The 25,393-nt window shown below is 41.8% G+C and overlaps 1 protein-coding gene across 1 annotated transcript in view; it reads left to right on the top strand.

The window, feature by feature from the left end:
• LOC308105380 (rho-related GTP-binding protein RhoN-like) overlaps positions 1-15,666 on the top strand; it is a 60,297-nt gene extending 44,631 nt beyond the window's left edge. The window contains exons 4-5 of the mRNA XM_080456062.1: positions 6,110-6,244; positions 13,971-15,666. Coding sequence (XP_080312188.1) covers positions 6,110-6,244; positions 13,971-14,219 — 384 coding nt within the window. The 3' untranslated portion in view covers positions 14,220-15,666. The remainder of the gene's footprint in view (positions 1-6,109; positions 6,245-13,970) is intronic.
• The last annotated feature ends 9,727 nt before the right edge of the window (positions 15,667-25,393 follow it).

Raw genomic sequence — 25,393 nt, 5'->3', positions numbered from 1 at the left:
GAAGAGCGCTTCATTGTCTGCGTCTGTGAGCTCAGTCCAAGTCCTTCAAGTCAGTACTCATCATCGACCATGCAGTCGACAGGGAGGGAAACGGAGCTTCGGCATTTAACGACGGCTCGATTGAGACGGAAAACACAATGCTGAGCGTTTAATAGTCTAAAGAATGGAGAGGAGTTCTTCGATTTGGGATAGTTATTGACAAGTACATTATTATGCAATACTGTGTGTGCGCGTACCAAAAGTGTAGTAGAATTGGAGAAATATTGGAATTAGAGTTACACATGATTTTTATTTAGTTGCATTCCAGTGTCATGCACTGAAAAAATAGCAGGTCTATAAGCTTGTAGATCTGCTATTTTTCTGCTTTAGGCTTACGATTACACAAGTATAGTACAAACCTGTGCGTGTGTGTGTGTGTGTGTGGTGTGTGGTGTGTGTGTGTGTGTGTGTGTGCGCGCGTGCGCAGCCCCTGGCTACCATCATAACAGTGACAGTGGAGGCTCCAGTAGGTACAGGTAAAGGATCTTAGGCAGTACCCTGAGGCCAGGGTGCAACGATGGCTCTGCCACACATTACTGCTTTCATAACACACTGCTCCTCCATTCATGAGAAACCCAATACCTCCATGAGAGAGAGAGACAGACAGACAGAGTTTGAGACAGAGAGAGGGAAGGAGGGTGAGAGAGACCGATGGCGTTGGTCTCTGGTGTTGTGCCCACGGGTAAACTGTTAATAAAGTAATAAATCAATCAATGGACAGAGATAAAGAGAAGGGTGGGATACCACCATGAAGCTAGTGAGGAAGTTAACAAAATGATGTCCTAAAATTTGCAGTAGGACAAATAATTGAAATGGCAGATCTACAAGTGGCCGTTATGCCAAGCTGTGTTTACATGAGGAGAGGATCCGTGCTAGTGGGAGCAGTACCATAGACGTAGATGATGCTATAGTATAGGTTCTTGGTTTACTATATGATCCTAGACTACTGAGGCACTACAGTGCATTTGATGTATGTGTTTACCTTGCTTTCTGTAAGTCGCTCTGGATAAAGAGCGTCTGCCAAATGCCTAAATTGTAGATCTTCAGAATATGGCAGCAGCAGGTACAGTGGTTCAGAGTTCAGACTCTATTCTGAATATGTTTATGTAGTCTACTATACAGCACTTGTTTTGTGGATTTCTTAAAGAAAGTGAGTTTTCTAAGAGTGAGCTATTTTTGAAAATGTTGAATTGTTTCTTGGATTATTATTATTTCTTTTAATCTTTGAAAATAATCACATGCCCAAAAGTGACAGAAAGTTGGAGCGTGACGATGGCTTGACGGCTTTGAAATGGAGATGATTGGTTTGAGGGTAAAAGGCTGGGCTGGGTACAGGTAACAGCCCAGAGCGAAGGGCATAGGCCTGGGCGATATGTCACCATTATTTCTAACTTTTGCCTTGATTATGATTAATGAATGATTCTTTCTTTTTTGTATACTGAAAATAGCAGATCTACAAGCTCAGCTGCTTATTTTCTCTATATTTGTATGCTATACCATTATACACATAACCCACTTGATAGAGTGTTAAATTGTCACTGTATCAATTAAATTGATTATAACATTTTGTTTTGCGTCAATTTGTTGATATACTGTATAAGAAATAAAGAAAACCTGCTTCTTGATTATTCGATTAACCTACGTGAGCAAGATTAAGTCTGTTATTGGTTCTAAATAACTGATATTTTTTGGTTAATTGGCCAGCCCTAGGCTGACATTGTGGGTGGCGGATTAGCAGATAAAAGAGACGCTCAGAGAGTCTCACATGACACATTTTAAAGGAAAGATCAGACTGTGAAGTGAAGAAAGTGCAAAGTGAAGTGCTGTGGAGTTATTTGTTGTGAATGGGTGGGTGGGTGGGTGTGGGGGGGGGGGGGGGGTATAGCTTAACAGATGTTGAGGAAAAGAATCTAGTTCACAGGTCATAGCATATGAAAACAGATGCTAGCAAATATAAATAGATGTTTGCGTATCATGAAAGGCAAACATAACTAACTAATTAGTAGACATTACACTTGTAGTATTACCCTTACAGGCGTAGAATGATAATTAGAATCATCTTTATTATCATATCACAGGTTTATAGGTGTAAGAAGTGGGTGAAATATTTTTTTCTTTGTTATATCATTTGTGGTATTCTGTGAGAAGAGAGAGGATAGAGGTTGAGAGAGAGTAGAAGAGAAAAGAGAGAGAAATGCGGGATAGAAACAGGCTAAATAAACAAATAAATATATACTATATACAGCGAATGTGATGGCAGGTATATGATGTTTAGAACATTAACATACTATACAGGTATGTACATGTTCTTTTAGAAGTTAAGGTCATTAACCACTTTAAACCTGGAGTCCCTATTTTGGGCATGTTTAATATTATAGGCTAAAAATGACAAAAGATTTTCCAAAATGTTTTTTTTAAATGACAATTTACAGCAAAAATGGCAGATATACAAGCTCACAACGTGTCGCATCACGGAGCGCTGTGAGCTTGTAGATATGCTGTACCCGCAACTCATCTTACGATATAGCACTTAACAACTCGAACCCCAGCATGAGCATGCCTATTCTGGGGGGGGACGTTCACCGAAAAATAGCAGATCTACAAGCTCACAATGCGTCGCGACTACGTAACGCATTGCTTGTAGATCTGCAATTCTTTTTACTAAGACTAGAGGGTTTAAGTGGGTAAATGGTCCCAAATCTGAGTTGTGAATTCATCCCATGTGAACGCTGTATTGTGAGTGGCTTTGAGCCTGCCTGGGGGGGGGGGGTGGGTGTCGGGGGGGGGGGGGGGGGGGCTTTGCATTGTGTGCGTTGAGTCGAGTGACCCACAAATGTGGCGCTGGCATCCCTGGCATCCATTCTCAGAGGCACGCATTCATCACTGTTATCCAGGCATCTCACTCGGGGTCAAAGTTCAAGTTAGTCTCTCAAGTGGACCCCCCCACCCCATCCGAAGATCTGACACCGTGGGCCACCAGAGGAGAGACTTGAGGAGGGGGGGTTTTTGTCATTGCTGAGAGCGATGGCGCCCGACAACAGAAATGTCTCCATGTTGAAAGGAGTGGCCAATGACCATTCTCACCAAAATTATGACGTTTGACGCGCAATCAAAGGGAGGCCTGGTTTCTTTTGCTCCTCAGAAGGTGAATACCGATTTACCTTCGTCACCAGGGCAACTGGGAGACGTGATTGTGTGTGTGTGACGCTTTTGACATCTCACTTTATGTTTTATAATGCAGTGGTCCTCAAACGTGATTAGGCCACAGACCCCCCGTAACTCTGAGAGTGTGCAAATGGAACCAAAGGTTTGTTGGGAACCCCTGTTGAACCCCAAGGACACCTGGGGGACGGCAGACCCCACTTTGTTTTAATGCATCACTCAATCGTTGTCGCTCATTTTCGTTCTCCTTGATTGGACTTTTGTCGCTAGCAAGTCGGAATAATTGAGTTACTGTGTGTCGCATCTATCAAATTTAATGTGATAGTGTGTCGGGTCCCGTTAGGGACTGTCATAACAACAACTGTAGAAAGATGAGACTATTTAAAACAAACCCATCACTCTTGTCTCATTGATTTTTATCTGACAGGGAAAGTGTTTGAATAATGTTTTCCTACTGTTGCTTTGGGGTATTTACAATGCAAGCTGTGGAAGATACTGCTACCATAACTGCTTAATAATAATAATGATAATAAAAATAATCATCATCATCATCAGTTTTTACGTCTGGAGACTCCCGTCCAGGACAGGCTTTAGACGCGCCTGCTCAGGAGCCTTGGCTCAGATCTGAACCCATTTGATTTGGCGTTAGGAACCTGTTGCGACCGCGTGCCTTTGCTGACGTCGACCCCAGGCAGGGTTCAAACCCACGACCAAAGGCGTGCGCTCTAACCGCTACACTAGGGCAGCCCAATAATAATAATAATATCTCAAATTTATATAGCGATTTGTTAAGAACCCAAAGACGCTTTACACTTTTAAACCCTATATTATTTGTTAACCCGGACCGGGCATGGTTAAAAAGGAGCACTTTTCAACCTTATTTTCAGGTCGGTTTGAGTGCGGGTCGGATCGGCGGCAGGTGTCCGGTTTTAACCACTTCTAGCCCTCTATACTTAATTAAACGGAGTTGCAACTGTACTTGGTGTGGTCATTTACACCTTTACACCAAATAGCCAAGCTTGTAGATCGGCTATTTTCGGCAAATGTTCCCACCGGAATAGGAATTCTGGCAAGTGGTAAAAAAAAATGAAAAAAAACGACCACTATAAACTAGTAAAACCAAAAATGTACACCGTTTGCCACTTTGAGGTACGTACCCGCTGTCAGAGTAGTACAGCAGTACCCTTCATTCACGGCCGACACTTTTCATTTTTCTCTGCAGACTTTGCATTGGTTCTGGAGAACCGACTTCACACTCCAAACTGCACTCCCTTGGGGCGTCAACAATACACATGCCAAATGTGAAGGGGATTGGTTGAATGGTTCTTGAGATATTGGAACTATAAGGACAGACATGCTCACATACTCTCAGCTTTGTGAAATCTATAGTAATCATGTCGTTTTTCCCCAAATCAACTTCATGGGACGGAGATGGAAAACATATTTTTGCCATCGCTTCAGAAAGTTACCTTGATGGCCTCTTTTGAGCTGAAGGTCTGCTCTACTGCACTGTACGATCCTTAGCGGTCATTTTACTCAGAAGAGTGTACAAGTGGAACCAAATGGACCCGACCACTTGTACTCTGTTGGGAGTTAAATTACCTCTAGAGATTTTACTGTAGTGTGTGCACATATCGTGCACATTACAGTGGGGTTTGTTTGGGTGTTTATGGCCCATCATAAAGGCTGTCTGCTCTGCCTTAGGAGCGTTTAATGAAACACTACATCATCACCGGTAAACACATCACTGTGCCTTATACAGAATATGGTCAAACATATCGGTGCTGTCGGGCAGAAAGCTTGTATCTCTCTCCATATTTTAACTTTTCATGTTTTTTACATAAGTGAATGCCCTACTTCGTCGTGCAAGAGTGTTGCGCCAAAGTAGCAAAAATAGCAAGCTATACAAGCTCACAACTTGAGCGTTGTGAGCTTGTAGATCTGTTATTTTAGCTATTTTTGAAACATTTAAAAAATGTTTAAAAGTGGTTAAGTGTGTCTGTCTGTTGGTTTTATTGAACCAATGAAAAGTATGAAATGAAACGAGCCAATGAAAAGAGCTTTTGAGTAAATAATTGATCCATTGGAACTCAGGTTACTTTTTTTCTATTTCCTGAAGAGTAAGTGTTTTGGACATTCAAGGTTTCCACCCGACGGCAACGATATCGTCTCTGTCGGGTGGAAACCTCATATGGAGATGAGAGGTTTCTGCCCGACAGCGATCTGCTATTTTTTTTTATATTTGAAAAATATCGAAAATGCTTGAAATATTTGGAATCTTCTCTTACCGGGGGGTCCCTGGCACAAAACATTTTCAGATGGGGCTCCGCGGCCAAAAATATATCAATTTGGGAGTCCTTTGACATGACATGAAAAAGTTTGATCAGTGGTTCTCAACCAGTGGTCCGGGGACCACCAGTGGTCCTTGAGGGGGTTCCAGGTGGTCCCCAGCTAAATGATGGAGAGTTGGTAACCAAATGGACCCTTTATAGATCTTTAACTCTTAAGAGTGTAAAATGAAACCAAATGGACCCTTTACGGGTCCATTTGGTTTCATTTTACTCTCTCAAGAGTTAAATGATTGTTAAACATCAGCATTACTTAATTTACAAGAAGTCTGCACAATTAGAAAACGTGGAAGAATTGTTATTTTGATCAACGTTTGCCTGTTATCTCTCCTATGGTACCAACATCAATACAGCATGGAATTGTGGACAAATCTTATACGCGATAATAAAATATTCAAAGTTTTGGGTTCTGAGAGTCTATACTGTATCTCATCAAACGGTGGTCCGTGGCTCAAATGCCGAATAAATAATGGACCTTGATATGAAAAGGGTTGAAAACCAGTGCTTTAGATGGTTGTGTGTCTTGTGTACTGATGTTGTGTTGCCATGTTCTCTGACAGTGGCAGGGTGAAACCCAGGAGTTCTGTCCCAACGCCAAGATAGTCCTGGTGGGCTGTAAGCTGGACATGAGGACCGACCTCAACGTACTGAGAGAGCTGTCCAAGCTACGACTCATCCCGGTCACCCACGAACAGGTGAGCAACACTGCACCACTAACAAAGACAATGCCACTTTAAACCTGCCGTCCACATTTTGGGGCATGTCATTATAGGCCAAGGTTTTCAAAAATGTAAAAAAAAAAACGATTTCAAACATTTTCGAAAATAGCTGATCTATAAGCTCGGAGCTCCGTAACACGTGAACTTGTAGATCGGCTATTTTCACTGTTTTTGAGTACACAATAATGCTGAAGTGGTTAATCAATTGTTTGATATACGTATACATTTTTTAAATAAAAAACACGCTTCTCGATTAATCGAAAAAGTATTGGATAGAATAATAACTAAAAATGAATCGATAGTTGCAAACCTATTGTATTGTATTGTATAGCAAGTAGCCATATGCATATGGGCTCTGCTATGGGGGCTGCTGGGGCTGCTGGGGAAACTGGACAACAGGGGCAATTCTGAAAATTAGACCCCATGGCCCATGGCCAGTCATTTGGGCTCAATATAAGTAGGAAAAAAAGGCTATGTTATTTTAACAACTGGGCATATACTGTATAAACATATGTATGCAGCAGGTGGGCAATTTAGCGCTTCATTTCAGTACTAATTACCTTGTACAGTAGATGGCAACCTCCTAGAATCTGCAAACTGTGAAGAATTGTCCTGTAGTTTGCACCAGTCGCAATTTGGAAACATCCCTGTGTGAAAATGAAACAAATGTCTCTCACACACACACACACACACACACACACACACACACACACACACACACATACAGACCAAATTAAAGAGGGAAGAGGTTTATTGCACCTCTTTCCCCCCTGTGTAACACAAGGCACACAGCATGGAAATAATGCATAATATACCTAAATTACTGAAGAATCTTATTTATGATAAATTATATGGAACATGTATGACAAATGTTTTGTTTATTTTGGTATCAGATATTCAGCTGTTGAACCTCTGTGTCATTTGATTAACCAAAGTGCAGCTTACTGCTGGTTAGATACCTCTGTTTGGTTTGGTGTGGTGTGGTTTAGGTACTGATAGTAGGGTTAAGTTTAGACCTGTGTTTGGTTTGGTTTAATTCATTCAGTTTAGTTAAGATTAGGTACTGATAGTAGGGTTAAGTTTAGACCTGTGTTTGGTTTGATTTAATGAATTCAGTGGGGGGGGGGGGGGGCGATGATTGACAGGCAAAATCCCTCAACAGCGACACCCGCAGGCAAAAATTTCTTTTTTCATTGCAGTTGAAAAGGCTTTAGAAATGTGAGAGAAAAACACCTGCCATGGATCAATGGAGTGGAATTTTTTGTTAAAACTTTTTATACACGTTTGAAGGACCATGACAAAGACTTTTAGTGTGTGGTAAAACTGAACGTCATGAAACCTTTAAGGTTAGGTTAGGTACTGTTAGTAACAAGGCGTGGGTTTGGTGACGTTAAGGATCTGTGAAGGGCTTTCAGGGCTTAATAGCATTTCCTCTACAAATGCCATTCCACGGCCCTTTATTTTTTGATTCAGACTGATTTGCTGCTGCAGTGATTTCCATTAGATCTACTAATGGTTTACATGGATATTTGATAAGTATACCGCCTGATAAATGAGAGCATTTTATTTCATTGCCCTCTGTGCATAAAGCAAAACTTGCAGCAAATGACTTCTGAAAACAAGTTAGTTCAGGGTCCTGAACTCCCAAATATGAAAGCACACGGCGCATAAATGTCTCTGTAATAAGACCAGGGACTGGGGGTGAGAGACAGAACCCGCACAATGTAAAGCGGAATAATTGTTTTGTTGGCATCTCTGAGCAGTGAACAGCTGCGTACATGAATTTTAATGGCCTATTTTCTGTATTGATAAGATTTCTACCTCCATATCGTCTCTGTCGGGCGGAAACCTTGTATGTCCAAAACTGTTACTTTTCAGGATTAAAATTCAAAAGCATCAAAAGTAGCAGATCCACAAGCTCGAAACATCAAAAGTAAAGTAAACATCAAAAGCATCAAAAGTAGCAGATCCACAAGCTCGAAACGCGGCGCGAAGCGACGCGTTTCGAGCTTGTGGATCTGCTACTTCTGATGCTTTTGTGTGACGCTGTAGTATGATCAAAGTAGGGCGTTAATTTATGAGAAAAAGTTAGAATATGGAGATGGGAGGTGTCTGCCCGACAGCAACGATATGGAAAACAGTCCTTGGCGGGCAACAAATTACAGTATGTATCTTACAGCGCTCCCAGACAACAATGCTAACAACTTTAATGGTGTAAACAATCTATCTAGAACGATGTGCTCAGGGGAGCGCAGATCTCCGCCAGGAGGCAGGCTCTTCCATCGCTGTGCCTGTGTGCTGCGTGTGACGACTGTGTGTGTGTGTGTGTGTGTGTGTGTGTGTGTGTGTGTGTGTGTGTGTGTGTGTGTGTGTGTGTGTGTGTGTGTGTGTGTGTGTGTGTGTGTGTGTGTGTGTGTGTGTGTGTGTGTGTGTGTGTGAGAGAGAGAGAAAAGGCACTGGGCAACGGGGGGGAGGGATTGTTAATTGCTAGTGTCAGATACTGTATGTTTGTGCAGGGGCCGGTCAGATACTGTATGTTTGTGCAGGGGCCGACTGGGAACACAAATCAGCCCAAGTACCCCTGACTGCAGTATATGCAGTTCGGGGCGGAGCTTGATTTGAGTTCATATACCCCCCTCTACTGGTGAATGGGTTTACTGTGCAGTAACAATAACCCAGCCCAGACAGTGAAATTGACAATATAAGTTTGAAGAGGCTTAATGGTGACTTATTTCGTGAAATATGGGTAATCTGTTAAGTTTGATGAATGCTATAACTTAGTATCATTTAATGGAGCATAATACAGTACGTACAGAGTTCTATCCTGAATTATAATGCTATTTACTTTCCTCGTGTGAATGAACAGACGGCTGTTCAGATGGCTGTTAAAGATAAAGAGCCCCAAAGCTTCTTGACAGCACGCCATCAAATTATCTCTGATATGGAAAGTTAGAGAATAGCTTCTTCTAAATATACCTACACAGTAGGCCTGTGTTGATTGCAGTTTGTTTACTAGCATGTTGTCTTTCTACGTTGAGAATAACATTTTCAAAATAACTTTCCCATTTAATTCAAATGTAATCACCCTCCACCAAAGAAATGATATTAACCCATAAAGACCGGAGGCCGATTCTAAACATGTCTTCTAAATCAGTTTTCTGAAACGGAAGGACCCCCAAAATTATATGTATTAATTTGGCCGCTGATCCCCATCTCAAAATATTTTGTTCCAGGGACCTCCAGAAGCAAAGATTTGAGTTAAAAATGTTCGCTTTAAAAATATATATATTTAAAGATTTGCACACATTTTCTCGATTTAAAAAATAATAGCAGATCTACAAGCTCATAGCGCGGCACGAAGTGACTATTTTTGAATAGCCAACCAATGTGCTATATATATATATATATATATAGCGTTAAAATCGAAAATGACACAGATGCTTTCCCGGATTGAATGGGTTAATTTAAGCAGCTGCAGTGTTTATCTGGAGGTTCAATACAAAATGGCTTTGGTGGAAAGGGAGGGCTGCCTCCATGTGGCAGACCTCTGGCTGGACAGATGGCCTCTCTGTGCTGGGCGCTCTTGATGGACCAATGAGTGATGTTCAAGGGCCTTGGTCACTGGGTGCTTGTGATGGGCCTCTGGGTGCATTTTAAAAGGCTTTTGGGTGCTCTCATGGGTTCCACTGGGGTGCTACAGTTTCAGGTGCTTCAGAAACGGTGCTCTGTTGACCGTTGTTGCTGTGCAATAGCAACAATTAAGGTAATTAAAGTGTTTTGCTTTTCTGCAACTCACGCGGCACACCACACTTGAATTGTGAACTCTGAAAGAGATGAATAACAGTACAGTCATTAATTTACAACTAGGACACCAGGTAAACATCTAGAATCTGTCTAAACAAGATGCTATCTACAGTCAATGGTGTAAAGTAACTAAGTACATTTACTCAAGTACTGTACTTAAGTGCACTTTTGAGGAATTTTGACTTTACTGGAGTATTTACCATTTTCAATACTTTTACTTCTACTCCACTACATCTCAGAGGCAAATATTATACTTTTACCCCACTACAATTATTTGAAAACTTGAGTTACTAGTTACTTTGCAGAAATAAATGATTATATTATAAAACACACATTAACCAGTTTAGCCCTGTTCTATACCTAGGCTATTTGAAAATAGCCGATTTACAAGCACACAACGCGTCGCAACATTTTGAACACAGGCCTTTTACTTGTAACAGAGTACTTCTACATTGTGATATTGATACTTTTACTTAAGTAAAATCATTCAGTACTTTTTCCACCACTGTCTACAGTACAGTAAGTACATGTTTTATATGTGTGTGTGGTCAAGCAAACAGAATGTCTAACTAAACATACACAACATATGCGCACAAGTAACCAACATACAACTGCATAGTATAACTAGCATGTATCAAAACAAAGGTATGTGATACAAGGAATGAGGAGTGCAAGGTGGTGAGGTAGACGTTGAAGACGGCGGTTTATTCTGACCTGAAACATGGTTTTGTGTTTCTGAACATTTCTGAAGGTGGGTGTCGGTCATGTGGGAGCAGTGGTTCCCAAACGTTTTAGCTCGAGACCCAAAATAGACATTTGGTGTTTCTATGGGACCCAAACTAGTGAAAATAGCCCATCTATCGTGACGTGTTGTGAACTTGGAGCTCTGCTACTTTCATTACTACTTAAAAGTTTTTTTATTTTATTTATCTTTTGAAATAATAATATATATATATTTTTTTATATAGGAAACGGATACAAAAAAAGGGTTATTTACTCGCGACCCATACAAATGGGTGACCAACAAATGGGTCCCGACCCACTGTTTGGGAACCATGGATGTGGAGTACATTCCCTGAACAGTGGCTGATTTTCCTTTGATTCCCATATAAGTATATATACTTACAGTAGGTTCTCTACACAAGCCCCCAATCAGCAGTGCTCTATAATGTCTCTCCACCAATCAGCATCGTCTTTGTTGCTAAGTGCACAGCGCACCGTGACAGTGCAGAGAGAATAAAGAAAAAAGTGTGCACTGACCTCTTGTGAGCCTCATACAAACACCTATCCCCATTATAATCAGTTGTGGAAGAAGAAGTACTGAAAAAGTATAGATTTTTCTTTTACCTCAGTAAAAGTGGCAATACCACCATATAAAAATACAATTAAAAGGCCTTTATTCATAATTTGACTTGAGTAAAAAGTACAGTTGGCATAAAAAAAAGTGTTGGCATTAAAACATACTTAAAGTACCAAAGTAAAAAGTAGTCTGATTTTTCTACATTTGACAATTTTTTTTTTTTTATAGCAGATCTACAAGCTCACAGTGCGACGCGTTGTGACCTTGTAGATCGGCTATTTTTGAATAGATAAAGTATAAAATAATTTGTATTAATAATCTGAATCTGCAGATCTACAAGCTTGCACATCTGCTATAAAAAAAAGCAGATGTGCTTTTTTCCGTGGGCAAATACATCAATTTGGGGGTCCTTGGCATGAAAAAGTTTGAGAACCACCGAACTTTGATTCTGCCTATGTGGCAGATTCTGCCAATGCTTTTCAATGGGAACGGGAGCGTTTCTTTGGGGGGGAAATCCGTGAATGGCAACAAACCACTCCGTTAACATTGAAAAGCATTGGCAGAATCTGCCGCATAAGCAGAATCAAAGTTCGGTGTGACCGTACCCATACAGGTGTAAAACAGTGGGTGAAATTCTATTTTCCATGTGCACTCCATCATTGTGTTGTATTCCGTGAGAAGAGAGAGGATAGAGGTAGAGTGGAGAGCAAAGGGAAAGAGGTTGGTTAAAAATTGGTTAAAAAGAACAGATAAAAAATATATTACATATCATTGCTGTCGGGCAGAAACCTCTTATCTCCATATTCAAATTACTTGATCATACTGCAGCGTCACACAAAAGCATCAGAGCTTGTAGATCTGCCACTTTTGCTATTTTCTTTATTTGAATACTGAAATGTAACAGTTTTGGACATACAAGGTTTCCACCCGACGATATGCATTATATACAGATATCGTATGTAAAAGATATGTACTGTAGGCTACATGATATTTAGGACCTTAGCATCAAATGCAGGTGTGTACATTGTGCACAGAGTGCCGCGCTATGAGCTTGTAGATCTGCTATTTTATTTTTAATCGTGATTTTTTTTTGCAAATCTTTTGAATATATATGTTTTTAAAGTGAACATTTGCTTCTGGGGGTCCCTGGAACCAAATATTTTGATATGGGGGTCGGCGGCCAAATACATATAATTTTGGGGGTCCTAGACATGAAGATGTTTGAGCACCACTGATATAGCAACATACGTTTTTCAGAAACCTGTTTTAGAAGACATTTGTAGATGTGTTCCCGGATTGAATGGGAACCCATTCAAGCTGGTGGCTTTATTTTCCTTTATATTTTTCTTGCTTGTCTGACGCACACTTGATGACGCCAACGAGCTCGTTGCGCAACAATTAAACGGCGACTGCTTTGTAGCTTTGTGTCGTTTGTAGCTGCCTGTGTGAACGCAGCATGAGAGTGTACAAATGTGGTCACATTTGTACACTCTCAGAGTTTTACAAAAGGATAAATGAACGCAGAGGATTGTGCAGCCTGTGTAACCCGGCTCAGTAACTGAAAAAGAACAACGATTCAGAATGCTATATTTGTAGGGCTCGCATCTTGGTCGGCTTCGCCTCTCTCATTACAACACAATCCCAATTAGACCTCGTCGACGTCGCTGATGAAAGGGAGAGGAAGCCGATAGCGCCCCGCCGTGCTGAAGTTCAGCCGACCTCAATGAACGGAATATTTCATATTTTCCACACCAGTTTGCAGAGAAAGGCCTGTGAATATTTTATAGGCGTGCAGGCGAGCTCTGCTTTAATTATTTTTTGCACCAGCTAGCAATTGTGTCTCTTACATCAAAGGACGTGGACATTATTCATTACCTAGTGGACTAAGAGAATAGTACAGTTATCAATCTTATTTTATGGCATTTCTGATTCATTTGATGCAGATATGTGTACTTGATATACAGACCAACTCGGTAGCCTTGTGGTTAAAATGTCTGCCCTGAGAGAGGGCAGTTGGGGTTCAATCCCTGGCCGAGTCATGCCAAAGACTATACAAATGGTACCCTACCGCTCCCTGCTTTGCACTCAGCATCACAGGGTCGAATTGGGGGTCCCTGCGAGATACAAGCGTCATGTCCAGGGAGTGTAATGTACTGTACATCATGTGGCATACTAGCGTCATGTCCAGGGGGTGTGCTTGTACATCATGGTACAGTAAATAGAGATGTGCTCCTGGCCTATGGTCCACACTCCACATGGCTCGGGAAGGCTACTTTACTTACTTAATGGATTATGACATTTCACACTGTATATCGTCACTGGTCGGGTGGCAACCTCATAATGTCCAAAACTGTTACTTTTCAGGATTCAAATTCAAAAATAGCAAAAGCAGCAGATCCGCTTCGCGCCGCGTTTCGAGCTTGCAGATCTGCTACTTTTGATACTTTGGTGTGACGCTGTAATATGATCAAAATGAAAAAACACAAAGTAAAAATATGGAGATAGGCGGTTTATTCCCGACAGGGAACGATATACTGTACCGTATGTGATCTTTCGGTAGATCGCTAACTTCCCTCTTTCTCTGTCCCATCTTTATAGGGCACCAACTTGGCGCGGCAGATCGGAGCGGTGGCGTACGCCGAGTGCACCTCCAAGTACTCCGAGAACAGCGTCCGCGACGTGTTCCACGTCACCACCCTGGCCTCCCGCGTCAACCGGCCGCCGCTCAAGCGCACCGGCTCGCGGCGCGGCCTCAAGCGCGTCTCGCAGCAGCCGCCCCGGACTGAGATACTCGAGCACCCGCCCGTCATCCGAAAGGACCGCGCCAAAAGCTGTGTGCTCATGTAGTAGTAGTAGTAGGGGGGGGGCAGAGCGAAGCCAGTGACCCAGATGGGAAGGGTGCAGAGACATTGTGTACAATACTACATTCTATTTATTTGGTTGAGTCCTGTCGAATCTTTGCACTGCAAAAAAATAGAAAAAGAAAACGAAAAGGACAATGTGATTAAAAACAACAGAGAATGCTATGCTATGGAGTTCTTTGGGGGAATTGTTTGTTCGTCATTGACGTTTTGCTTTCATTACTGTTTTTTATTTTGTATTTTTTGTTATTTTCGTGGCCCCGTTTTAACTGGGGCAAAGCCACTGTTTAGGAAATATTTCCTTCGAAGCCCATTAACGTGACTTTAATGGATGAAGTGACCACGGACACGAATGGGCTTGCTAAGCTGATGAAAACGAATGACGGAGAACAAACCGAACGTGGATGGAAAGGAATGGAGAAGGGGGGGGGAGAGAGAATATTATTGGAGCACAAAATGTCTGGTTCAAAAGGAAGCAGTTGACCTCTATTATGTTGTTTCCTATCCTGAAATGCCGTTCTCTTCAGCGTTTAAAGCTGCAATCCGTACGTTTTTTTTCTAAAATAGCAGATCTACAAGATCATAGCACGGCACGAAGTGACGCTCTATGAGCTTGTGTATCTGCTATTTTTGAATAGCCAAAGTATAAAATATGGTTAAAATTATTGTGAGGTGTTAACACATTTTGCTGGCGACCCCGTGGTACCCCCTCAAGGACCCCTGGGGGTCCCCGGACCCCACTTTGAGAACCACTGGTGTAGTGACTGAGTGCGTATCCGGATTGCAGCTTTAACAGAATTAAACACAACAAGAAGCACAACAAGAAGCACACGACGTGTTCGGAGTTTATCTGTAGCCTAAATGTCAGGGAAAATTATATTATTGTTCCACTTTATTTAATGACATTTGAAAGGTTTCTAGCCCGGAGAGATAAAAAAAAAAAAAAAAAGAATACAAATACTAATAATAATGGGCCACGACGACACTTAATTTTTCTAAAACCACAAGTGCTTTTAAGATGGAGAATTGAGTAATCGCTCACCACATTAATACTGACGTGTTGTGAAATTAACATTGTTCTGATAAAATGGCTATAGGCTACGTGGAGACGTGCAGTCACAGAAGGAGAAAGAGTGACTGTCTAGCTTGATTTATGCTCGGTTGCACATCGGAAATAGCAGACCTTTCAAGCTCACAGGCTTTTTAAGATCTGCTTTTTTCGATGCAGCAATTCAGTATAAATCAGGCCCTGAAGCTAGATCAAACTTTGTCGCACCACCCGACAAATACCTGACGGAAGAAAATGACATTTTGAACAGAAAGAAGTGTTGACTCAAGTCGGATGGATGTCACAGTTCACAAGGTGACTAAAAGTTTAAAAATGAGCCTTTATGCTGTATGTGTGATGCCGAAATAAAACTAATTTTGCTCTGCTGCCTGGTGGAATGTCTTATTAATATATCTATCACAGTCATCTGGCTGCTATCCCTCATGCTCGGAGAGGTCTCTGGACTTTCACGGCAAAATCGAATTTTCTTGAGGACACTTTGTCTGAAGAAGTTTCCATTTCTGTTTTGGAAGAAAAAAAAAAGCTTTCTCTGAAGCAGAGACGATGGAACCATTTTCTCTTACAAAAAAAGCTGTGAGTTTTCCAACTGGATGGAAAGCCTTTCACCTGTAATGTGTCTGAACGGCATCCCTCCTCTGAACAAATTATACAAGAGAGCTTTTGCTTTTCCCCGTAGTCTGTCTGTACTTTATGAGATGTTTTATTGAAACACTTTGTGTTCTGAATTGTTAAACGGCCAGTCACTGAACATGCTGTTGTACAGTTGTACACCAGTGTCGAGACACACTGTGATGAGACAAGCCCAGGTTTGCCTGCCTTGGGATTTTGTGACAGCCGCACATAATTATCGCAATATACAGTACTCTATATACAATAATACAATTATACAAAAAGTTATGATTTTTTTAATTTACTATTTATCAGTACTATGTGCACACTCGTTTCCCAATATAGAGGCAAATTCTATACCAGCCAAAAATATATATTTTAACAATTTTCAACCTGGCATCCCGATTTTGGGCATGACATTATAGGTGAAATTTGTACATTTTATATCGTTGCTGTCGGGCAGAAACCTCTTATCTCCATATTCTAACTTGTGTTTTTTTTTGTAAATTAACGCCCTACTTGATCATACTACAGCATCACACAAAAGTAGCAGATCCACAAGCTCGAAGATCTGCGCTTGTAGATATGCCACTTTTGCTATTTTTGATACATTACGATATATTATTTACAACCCGTGGTGGTCCCAGACCCCGTTTGAGAGAAACCGTGCAGTAAGGCGTATTATTGTCAGTTGGCTGGCCTCGCACTGTTATCAACAGCCTGCTGTCAAAGGGGGCGAGCAGCTGAAGAGAGGGCAGAGATCCCGCAGCTTTCTTTCTGCCTCTGAACCCAAGGTGCTCCGTATACATCAGCTATTTGAAAATAGCCGATCTACAATCTTGTAGATCTGCTATTTTCAAAAGAATCTTGAAAACAATTTGACATTTTAACGACACAAATCTTGTATGGGGGTCCCTGTCCACACGGTCCATCCTCCTCGGTGGGGGGAGGGGACCCCTTTGACAACTTCAGGCCAGATTCTGCTGACGGGACGGAACACACTGCACCAAGCACTGGGATACTACCCGACTACACGGACAGAACCGGGCCTGTGAGTACCAAGATTGATTGAATACTGTATTAGTCCGAAATGTAAACAGCACGTGGTACAGTCAGACATTAAAGGGACAGTTCACCCAGAAAAAATCTTGTTTTCCATCGATTAGTCACCCAATGGAGACTTGAATTCATATATATTTTTGTCGCATTCCTAAGCTAATAATTGGATGACCGGTAGGCATCGGTTCCGGTAGGAGACACAAAGGAGACTCTCTGTGTCTCCTACCGGAACCGGTACAAAAAAGTCCTGGGGGCTTGTTTCCATTGTGTATGGAATGCTGTTCTCATGTATTCAATTCATCGATATAGCACTAACTTACTAACTTGTAGCTGCACTTTAACAATTATTAATGGAATTTTGATTTATTCCTAGATCAGTGGTTCTCAAACCTTTTAATTTCAAGGACCCCCATAACTCTCAGAGTTAAAGACCTGTAAGGCTCCATTTGGGACCCCCTCAAGGAACCCAGATGGTCCCTGGACCCCACTTTGAGAACCACTGTCCTAGACTTTTTTAAATTACTCACTGGTAACGGATCGGTGCTCTGTATCGACCGATACGCAAGTTACGGGTATCGGGAAGGAAAAAATGGTATCGGTACATCTCTACTGGCAGGAGTGGAGAGGACTTTATCTGGGGGACATCATGGGCGCTGCATGGAGCCATCTGGGAAGCAGAGAACCAGGTGGAGATGGAGAGACTCTTTTTCTTTTTTTTCCTTTTTTTTAATCTATTGTTTACAATAAGCCTGGTGAGTGGGTTACAGGTTACAGGGGACAGACAGTCTACATTTTCCATTTCCCAAAAGGAAATGCATGTATTTAATTCAGTCTGACAGGGAGCACAGGGAGAAAACATATCCCCACTGCTGGGAATTGAACCCTCCATCTCAGCGGCTGGGTGGGTGGTTTGGTGGGCGAGGGTTTTACCTCTATGCCACCTGCATAGACGCAAACTCAGAGACAATGCACACAAGCCAAAGGACTGGTGAAGGACAGAGGTGATTCAGAAAGCATTATCGTATCGCTCCTTTAGGCTACTCTCTGTAAATATAGGCTGCTGTGCGTTCATGGTCGAATGCACTTCCAACGGGCAAAGCACACCTCAAGGACAGGCGCTGTACCGACTGAACCCTCGCAGGTGGGAGGCTGGCTTGGAGGCCCAAGTATTACATATACTGCCCTGGTCTGCCTGGCAGCGCTGTAAAGTGTTCCTGACTGTTCGTTTTTTTGTTGTGGTTGTTTTTTTTGTGTTGGAAAGTAACTAATTATTTACTCAAGTACTGTACTTAAGTACAATTTTGAGGTATTTATTTTATTTTCAGTACTTTTACCTCTATTCGACTACATCCCAGAGGAAAATATTGTACTTTTTACTCCACTGTAAGGCAAACACAGAGTAAGGAGCGCACACCTGTGTTGATGAGGTGCTGGCCACGGCAGATAATAATGTTGACTGTGCGGCCTCATCCTTGTCAACTTTTTACTCCACTACAATTATTTGAACATTTTTTGTTAATAGTTACTTTGTAGATTTGAATTATCATTACAAAACATACATTAACCACTTCAGCCCTATATGCATTTCGGCCGTTTGACAATAGCCGATCTAGAAGCTTGTAGATCGACTATTTTCAAAAAAAAATTAATACATTTTGAACTTGTGAAATGGGACATTCTGCGCAATGAGTACTTTCACTTTTGGTACTTTAAGTATCTCTTAATGCCGATACTTTTGTACTTTTATTCAAGTACATTTTGAATAAGGGACTTCTACTTGTAACAGAGTATGTCTACATTGCAGTATTAATACATATCTACATTGCAGTATTAATACTTTTAAGTAAAACATGTGAGTACTTCTTCCATCACTGAACACCCTGCACAATCACACAGACAGACACACACACATATCGGCAATGATTCAGTTTTAAACAGTGGTGGAAGATTTTTTACTAAAAGTAGCAGTAACACAACATAAAATACTCTGTTACAAGTAAAAGGCTTGTATTCAAAATGTTACTTGAGTGTTGGCATAAAAATATACTACTGTACCAAAGTAAAAATATGCATTGTTTTCTATTTGTAAAAAAATATCTACAAGCTCACAGCACATCACATCGAGATCGGCTATTTTTGAAGTATAAGATAGGGTTTTGTAATAATAATAATCTAAATCTGCATAGTAACTAGTAACTAGTAACTAAAGCTGTCAAATAATGGTATTGGAGTAAAAAGTACAACAATATTTTGACATGAAAATATATTTATATATTCTTTAATTGTTAATTATATCTCCAATATGACCACGAATATGCACTAAAAGTGTGAAAAGCATATTTTTCATGTCTTTAAATTAGCACTCAGCATGTTTGTGTGACATTTGCCTCTGCGGCAGACTCAAGTGCTAGTACAGACAGTGTCAGTCATCGCCATGACAACGATACTTATGGTACTCAGTTTGAAAGGCTGCTGTTGACTCACCCGTGGCCAAAAATAGAACGCGCACGCAGGAACACGCACGCACGCACACACGCACGAGCGAACGCAACTAACAACAGTGATGTGCTCTGGCTCGGAGGCCATTCAAATGCCAGATGTGCGCTTCCAGATGCCTGAGAACATAACACGGCTTTCTTCTCGGCTGCAGATTTTTTTCAGCCGGCAAACTTTTCCCCCGACCACAGCGCAACAATGTTGAAGAAGTGTACACACAAGTTTAATTGTCTCTAAATAATGGTGTGATGCCTGTTAACGGGTGCTACGGGGCTACAGGGTGATACTGAAAATTGGCTGTTATAGCATCCCTTTCAGTCCTTGCTGAGTTTAATGCGACAGCATCAGCGATCTCCGTAATGCCTGCTTAAAACTCGGTTGTGAGAAAATAGCAGATCTACTAGCTCACGCCATCGAACCGCGCCGTGCCATGAACCATATTTCACAGGCCCAAGAAAAGAACCAGTTTTGGACATGAGCTTTCCACCCGACAGCTGGGTTTCGGATAAGGTTCTCGGAACCTAATTTGGGCCATGCTCAGGAGGTGTGGTGCTAATTCTGAGTTCTGGGAACTCAAACCCTTTTCGCAAAATCGCTGGACTAAAACGCATCTTTTGATACAGAGCTTGAGTATTTCTTGACAGATGGTCCGTTTAGTTTTTTAGGGCAGTTCTCCTTTCGTAGACGGTTGCACAGTTCACAGAAATCGTCGCTGTCGAGCAGAAACCTTATATCTCCAGGTAGCAAAAATAGGCGATCTACAAGCTCACAACGTGTCACCATGCCACGCGTTGCGAGCTTCGCTTTTTTAATGTATTAACAAGAACTTGTGACTAAATAATAACGACTCTGATTCCATTGGACCACAGGTTCTTTTTTTCTGTTTCCTAAAAAGTTCTGCTTTTGGAAATACAGGGTTTCTACCCGACAGAGGAAGTCAAGTCAAGGCAGGACACGGGCTCACTAGTAAGCTGAGCCACCATTCAGGATGCAGCCCAGCTTGACTTTATTTAAGTAAATAACCACTGAAGAGGCTTCATCAGAGAGTCACTTTTACAACACTTACAGAAAATACTGAAGGACGGCCCAATTACTGATGCAGTTGTAGTTGAGAGAGGGAGAGAAAGGGAGAGAGAAAGAGAGAGTGTGTGTGTGTGTGTGGGGGGGGGGTGCTTGTTTATGTGGGGATATGCAGTCTTAATGCTGGGCAAAGCCATGCAGATGATGTTTTCTGTTCAAGCATTTCACAGGGGAAATTAGCACGGAACAATCTGGCTGACCATCTGGAATGCTTTGGTCCGCTTGTTTGTGTGCTCATGTGTGCGTGCGTGCTTGCGTGTGTGCGTGTGTGCGTTTGTGTGTGTGTGTGTGCATGCAAATGTATACGAGCTGAATGGCATTCGGTGGGACTGCCTGAGGGTTCGTAAATTAGCCAGTAGTTAGACAGTTTTTGTGTGTGTGTGCGTGTGCGTGTGCGTGTGCGTGTGCGTGTGTGTGTGTGTCCTGCTTCACAGAGTACAACATGAATGGTTCCTGCCTGCTACTCCATCTGAGATTGTGTCAGTCACTGAACCTCTAAGTCCGTAAAGCAAGTCAGTGTAACGACTCACATCATTGGTCTGTCTTGTGGATAGATGGTTAACCACATTAACCCGAGTGTGTCCCCCGTTTGGTTACATTTGTGCACTCTCACAGTTACATTGGATTTAGCTGTGTAGTAATTGCGTGAAAAGCAGAGTGCATGTACATCGTTGTGGAAAGCTTTTTGCTATCTAATGAAGGAGCCACACCTGGCTGGCACTCTTCATTGTGAACAGGCTCTCAGTGCATGTAGAGGGCAACACTCACAGGAAAAGCCATTAGTGCACACGACAATTATATCAAAACAGATAATATGGCACTGATCCCACACTGGTGGTGTTGCATGTTCACACACACAACGGTGGAGGAAGTACTCAGATTGTTTGCTAAGTAGAAAAAACACATTGTAGAAATACTAAATGCTTTAAGTCCTGAGGCCGATTCTACAAATGCCCTCTAAATCAGTGGTTCTCACACTTTCACGATTTTTCGAAAATGTTCAAAAATAGTAGATGTACAAGCTCGCAGCACGGCCACAAAGTGACGCACTGTGAGCTTGTACATCTGCTATTTTTTAATAGCCAACGCAAAAATCTAAAATGACACGGATGCTTTCCCGGTTTTAATGGGTTAAATACAATATATATATATATAATTAAGTCCTGTATTCATTATTAATTAATAATTAATTAATTAATTACAAAGTATAAAAGGTGTTAGCATCAAAATATATTCGTACAGTACTCATTATGCAGAATGGTCATGTCAGAATCATATATGTTCTATTGGACTATAAATCATTGATCATTACACACTTAAGCCCTATTTTATACTTGGGCTATTCGTACAGTACAGTACAAGCTCACAACATGCTAAACTCTTTGCAAATGGAGCTTGGAGTTTATATCTTAAATGAAAAGCGAACGCAACTAACAACAGTGATGTGCTCTGGCTTGGAGGCCATTCAAATGCCAGATGTGCGCTTCCAGATGCCTGAGAACATAACACGGCTTTCTTCTCGGCTGCAGATTTCTTTCAGCCGGCAAACTTTTCCCCCGACCACAGCGCAACCATGTTGAAGAAGTGTACACACAAGTTTAATTGTCTCTAAATAATGGTGTGATGCCTGTTAACGGGTGCTACAGGGCTACAGGGTGATACTGAAAATTGGCTGTTATAGCATCCCTTTCAGTCCTTGCTGAGTTTAATGCGACAGCATCAGCGATCTCCGTAATGCCTGATTTAAAGTCGGTTGTGAGAAAATTGCAGATCTACAAGCTCGCGCCATCGAACCGCGCCGTGCCATGAACCATATTTCACAGGCCCAAATGATCCTGAAAAGTACCAGTTTTGGACATGAGCTTTCCACCCGTTCTCAGAACCTAATTTGGGCCATGCTCAGGAGGTGTGGTGCTAATTCTGAGTTCTAAGAACTCAAACCTTTTTCGCAAAATCGCTGGACTAAAACGCATTTCTAAACTCTTTGCAAATGGAGCTTGGAGTTTATATCTTAAAATGTCACATTTTTTCAATCGCTAGTTTCTACTCAAACTGAACCCGGGGTTTTCATTTCAAATACGCATTAGTGCCTTTTTTTTTACCAGTGGAACCTGGAAGAGTTTCAATGATTATTGTTTGTACTGTATAACAGTGGTTCTCAACCTTTTCAGGCCGGGACCCCCCAAATTTGGAATTGTAGGCATTACATTTAGTTTGATTCGGTTCCACAGATAAATATAGTGAAAACAGCCGATCTACAAGCTCACAACGCCTCGCAATTCAATGTGCAGAATGTTATTTAGAAATAGCATATTGTTTTGACCAATGCTAGATTCATGGTTTACCTAAGTATGTATCCTAGTTTCTTGAGGCACTACACTGTTCTCTCTGCATTCTATGTTCGCTTCGATTATTCACCTGCAAGTCGCTCTGGATAAGAGTTTCTGCTAAATGCCTAAATTGTAAGACTCGAAAATGCTGCAGTAATAGCATGATGTGATGTGGAGTGCCGTCGTGTTGTGAGCGTGTAGATTTAATGCTGTCATGCCACAGAGCATAAATTAGGCATTAAGTCTCCTCTATCTCTGGCACGTTTTTACCTGTGTACGGTTAGAAGTTTGCACTTAAGTGCAGACGGCATGTCATTAATGTCATTAATGGAATAGTAAGGGGTCTTCAGCACGTTGTTACATTAACATTAATTAACCACTTGAACCTTAGAATCCCTATTCTGAGGGGAACATTGGCCAAAAATAGCAGATCTAAAAGCACACAACGCCTCGCTCTGCGAGGCGTTGTGGGCTTGTAGATCTGCTGTTTTTGGCAAAGAGGTTTGGTGTGTAGAGGGAAAAAAGAGCAGACCAAGCACAGAGCCAACGGTCAAGTTTACAAAGTATTGATGATAGTGCTGTCAAACAAGTCTATGAAACTATGAAACAAAAGAAAAATCACACCCAGTGTGAAGTGAGCGGTGCTATTTATGAGTTATTAATTTCATCATGCATCATACAGCACGGTGACGTGCTTACATTTTTTACATTATTATTAATTTCATCATGCGTCTCGCTAGCCTGCAATCACAGCGCGTCTGCGAAGTTTGAAGTTAATTTCATCATGTGTCTCGCTAGCCAATCACAGCACGTCCTGCAGAGCTTAGCCTATGGGCGTGTTTTCCACAGCATGGCGTCACAGCGAAAGACACATTTTCGTGACGGAAAGAAAAACTTTCACCACGGATGGGTCCTAAACCCATTTATAGGAGAGGTTTACACCGCTCAAAAAGTGTAATCTGCAACACAATTTTATAGTGGTGGCGGGGTTCCTGCTTCATCTCTTTCTCTCAGCTGAAAAACGTTGAAGACCCCTGGTATAGAACCCTGTGGAACACCACAGGAAATGTCATTTCTCAACGGATAACACACCATGTGTACAGTATGTCTATCACCTGTCTGTCTCATCATCTCTGTTTCCTTATGAATGCATGTGCTCTGCCTGAGACAACAAGTAGAGTATAAAGCTGTCTTTTTCTGTTTATTTACAGTCAGTGGTCTGGACCATAGGGTTGTGGGTTATTAGGTGTTTGCAAGCATCAAGGATATATGCAGCAGCAGCTCACACACACACACACACACACACACACACACACACACACACACACACACACACACACACACACACACACACACACACACACACACACACACACACACACACACACACACACACACACACACACACACACAGGGAGAGAGTAGTCATTCCTGTGTGAATAATGAGTGCAGTTGTGTGTGATGACCCAGACTGCTGTAGTGCTCCGTCTGTGTGTGTGTGTGTGTGTGTGTGTGTGTGTGTGAAGCGTGGTATCTGCTGTAGCCTCCGGTGTCCCACCGTGCAGCAGCTAGCAGCGCTCACCTCACCGCCAGCATGACGATGAGCAACTGTCAGCCGCCACCACTGTTGCCAGAGTCTGTGAAAACAAGCCCAAAAGAAGCAACTATAGGCCACATGAGCACTTTAAACCTATACATACATTGGCTACTTGAAAAGAGCCCATCTACAAGCTCTCGCAACGCGTTGTGAGCTTGTAGAGATGCTATTTTCAAAGAAATCTTGAAAGATTTTTTAAAGATTTTAACAACACAAATCTGGTACAGGGGTCCCTGGCACAAAATATTTTCAGATGGGGGAGGTCCGCACTCCGCAGACAATTACATATTCATTTGGGGGCCCTTGACATGAAAATTATGATAAACAATACTTAGGAAGGAAGTCCAAATAAGCAATTACACTTTAGAAACAAGGCCAAAAAACAGCAACCCGGCAACTGCCAATATTTACTAGCAACGTAACAGAAAAAACAAGCCCAAAGTCGCTTATAATAAGCGGACATGGCAACCCTGATGAGCAACTGTCAGCTGCCACTAATGCATAGCCAGGCTAAAGCAAGCCCACTGCTGACTCATCAAAAGAGCTCAGAGCTGTACAGTAAGAAGGTCTTGCTCGCTCATCCATTTACTGTAGGTTGATCGTCATTTTCAAACACGCAAACCGGGTTTAAGCCCTATTTCAGATGTAGGGAAAACAGCCGATCTACAAGGTCACACCACATCGCAGGTGTGACCTTGTAGATCCGCTATTTTTGCTATTTGTGATATTACATTTTTGGGAGGTTTTATTTAAATTCTTGCCTGCCATTTTCGGGAGGATTTGGGGCATTTATTTTACCACTTAACTACCTCGCCTCACCTTTCAACAGAACACATCATGATAAATGTCCATGTAAGCACTAAAGAAAAAAGGGACCATTTGCTGGTGAATGTTGAAAAACTGGATATTTTAGTGTTTTA

This window comes from Gymnoscopelus braueri (genome assembly GCF_963280865.1).
Source record: "Gymnoscopelus braueri genome assembly, chromosome: 17".
NCBI lineage: Eukaryota > Metazoa > Chordata > Actinopteri > Myctophiformes > Myctophidae > Gymnoscopelus > Gymnoscopelus braueri.
This window is presented reverse-complemented; position numbering and strand designations above follow the sequence as displayed.